The sequence below is a fragment of the Bombyx mandarina genome, chromosome 07 (genome assembly GCF_030267445.1).
Source record: "Bombyx mandarina strain Sakado chromosome 07, ASM3026744v2".
NCBI classification, from domain to species: Eukaryota; Metazoa; Arthropoda; class Insecta; order Lepidoptera; family Bombycidae; genus Bombyx; species Bombyx mandarina.
Window position 1 is genome coordinate 11,680,749 of NC_143214.1, and position 2,895 is coordinate 11,683,643.

Consider the following 2,895-nt stretch of genomic DNA (forward strand, 5'->3'; position numbering starts at 1 on the left):
AACACACAATACCAGACAGAACATTCCATTGTTACTTCCATCACGAAGAATTTTACCCATTATTTTGCGAGGTTTTCAAAACCACATTTAGTAATCGCGGCCCAAAATTAATAAAATGTAACACTAGAGTCACACTCATAGAAAACATCTCCGAACAAACCGACCTAATAAGAAAGTATCATGAGGGTAAAACTATACACAGAGGTATCCAAGAAACATACAAACACTTACATAGAAACTATCATTGGCCTAACATGCTATTAACCATCCAAAAATTTATTAATAAATGTGATACATGCCTAAAAAGCAAGTATGAAAGAAACCCACTAAAAATACCTCTGTCATTAACAGACACACCACATAAACCCATGGAACATATGTTTATGGACCTATACAGTAGCGGAGGAATAACATTCCTTACATTAATAGACAATTTCACGAAATACGCGCAAGCAACACCACTCACAGCATCAACCAGTATCCACATAGCTGAAGCATTACTAAAAATATTTTCAGTAATAGGAACACCACACAAAATAACCACAGACTCTGATTCTAAATTCGACAACGATGTTATTACAGAAATATGTGCACTACACAACATTAAAATACATTTTACAACACCATATAACCCTAACTCAAATTCCCCTATCGAAAGACTTCATTCCACTTTAGCTGAAATGATCAGAATACAAAGAATCACAGATAAAGACGACCCAGTAAATTTAATGACTTACGCTATCATAGCATACAATAATACCATCCACTCCGCAACAGGCTTTACACCATTTGAGCTACTGTATGGTCATACCGACGGTAGAAATCCATTGGAAATGCATTGCCCTAAAGAATTTTATCAGGAATACGTACTAAAACATAAACAGATCATGAACAACGTACAAAAACTAATTAACAAAAAATTATCAGAAAATAAACAAGCGGTAATAAGCAGAGCTAACACGAACACAGAAATAGCACCTTTTAAAGTTGGTGATAAAGTATATAAACAAGTTGCAAAAACATCGCGCAGCAACAAACTAGAACCAAAATACTTAGGCCCTTATACAATAATAAGATTACACCCTGAACAAACGGCGGAAATAATAGGCAAACATGTAAACGCGAAATCCATCAGAGTGCACTTCCGTCTTCTAAGACGCCCTGAAAATATTTCAGGTACACAGTCACCCTCGTCGCAATGCTCCGGTTCGCCGCAAGCACCGCCGTCATCCAGCCAATAGATAACCACAATGGAATCTTAATCCTCAAAGAGGCACAAGCCCAATACCAAGTTGACACGTTCAACATGGTAATTATCTATAACATATCTAGCTTAAGAAATATATATCTAGACTTATGCAGTAACTATTATACTTTTAGGATAAAACAAAACAGCACTATTAAAATATCCACTATCACAAGACAGATAGATTATATAATAAGCACTATAGAAAGTAAACTTCTATATCTAGGTTCAGAAACAGTAGGTTTTAAGACAGGATACAGGTCTAAACGAGGCTTAATCGATGGCTTGGGCTTAGTAATCAAAGCAATAACAGGCAACTTAGACCAAGATGATGCTATTAAAATAGATAACGAAATTAAACAACTACACTCATCTTCTAACAGTCTGGCATCTAACCAAAAGCAAACTTTAGGAATAATGAGAGAATTCATTCAGGAATATGAGAAAAATTTAAAACTTATAAAAAACAATCAGGACGAAATTTATCTAGCCATAAACAAATACTCACAACAGAAAACAGAACTAGAAACAAATATGCTAACCATAAGCATATTCGATGAAATAGAGAGATCGTTTCAACAGCTCTATAACAGATTAGAAACATTAGAAAACGCCATTACTTTTGCACACCTGGGAAAAATGCACCCAAGTATAGTTGATCCAATATACTTAATCGATGAATTAAAAAATATTCAAAACCTAATCAATACAAACTTAACTTTCACTCCTATTATAAAAATGTTCACGATTTAGAAAAATCTATTACTGTCAAAGCATATGGTACTAACGAGTCTCTGAACTTCATACTGGAGGTGCCTCTAGTTGCTAAACAACCCTATAACCTCCTACACCTCTATTCCATTCCAAATAATAATAACATAATCCTAATACCTAAATATCCTATCATAATCTTGGGAAATGACGAGTTTGCGTACCCCCACGAGCCCTGCAGCCAAATTAAAGAAGACATCGTAATCTGCAAACACCTGCAATGGCAGCACTTGAAAAATTCTACTGACTGCATACCTCAGCTACTCCAGCACCGAGAACCACATAACTGCACATACGCAACAGCAGCCTACGAAAACAACATCGTACAACAGATAAAAGAAAACAGCTGGATCATCGCTTTAAAACAAGAAGAAGTAATCAAAACTACTTGTGGTAATGATGTACAATATCAAAGAAGTAAAGGAATTTTCCTAATAACCATAGACAATAATTGCAACATACAGGTGTCAGATAAAATACTAACAACACATCAAAAATATGTTAACGTAAAAGAAACCATACCGTTACCACGTACACACGAAACACCCAAAGTACATCCTAGAAAAATAAAAATGGAAAACCTGGAACTGGACAACCTAAAAGATGCCTTAAAGCAGATAGATAAAACACAACTTCCAGACAACAACAAAGAAATAATAACCACCAAACCTAGCTGGTCATCAATATGCTTGTATATCGCAATTTTCATGGCAGCAGTTATAGCAGCAATCTACAGGTTCTACTGGAAACCAAGATCAGCAAAGACCATAGTACAGCAGCCATCAGTAAAAGCAGCCGAAGAACTTCAACAGCAGCAACAGCCTTTGCAGCCTCCGGCACGCCTCCTACTTAAGGGGGGAGGAGTTATATCATCATAA

The 2,895-nt window shown here is 35.9% G+C and overlaps 1 protein-coding gene across 1 annotated transcript; it reads left to right on the forward strand.

Moving 5' to 3' along the window:
* The first annotated feature begins 1,663 nt into the window (after positions 1-1,663).
* Positions 1,664-2,895, forward strand: LOC149502691 (uncharacterized). Its single transcript, XM_089728508.1, has 2 exons — positions 1,664-1,895; positions 2,000-2,895. Exons 1-2 carry the CDS (start codon positions 1,664-1,666, stop codon positions 2,893-2,895), a joined length of 1,128 nt encoding a protein of 375 aa, XP_089584634.1.

Excerpts from the sequence above, each read along its gene's own strand:
- LOC149502691 (XM_089728508.1), top strand. The coding sequence starts at position 1,664 with ATGAGAGAATTCATTCAGGAATATGAGAAAAATTTAAAACTTATAAAA. Across the intron at positions 1,896-1,999 it reads CCTGGGAAAAATGCACCCAA|AAAAATCTATTACTGTCAAA; the intron begins GTATAGTTGATC and ends TTCACGATTTAG.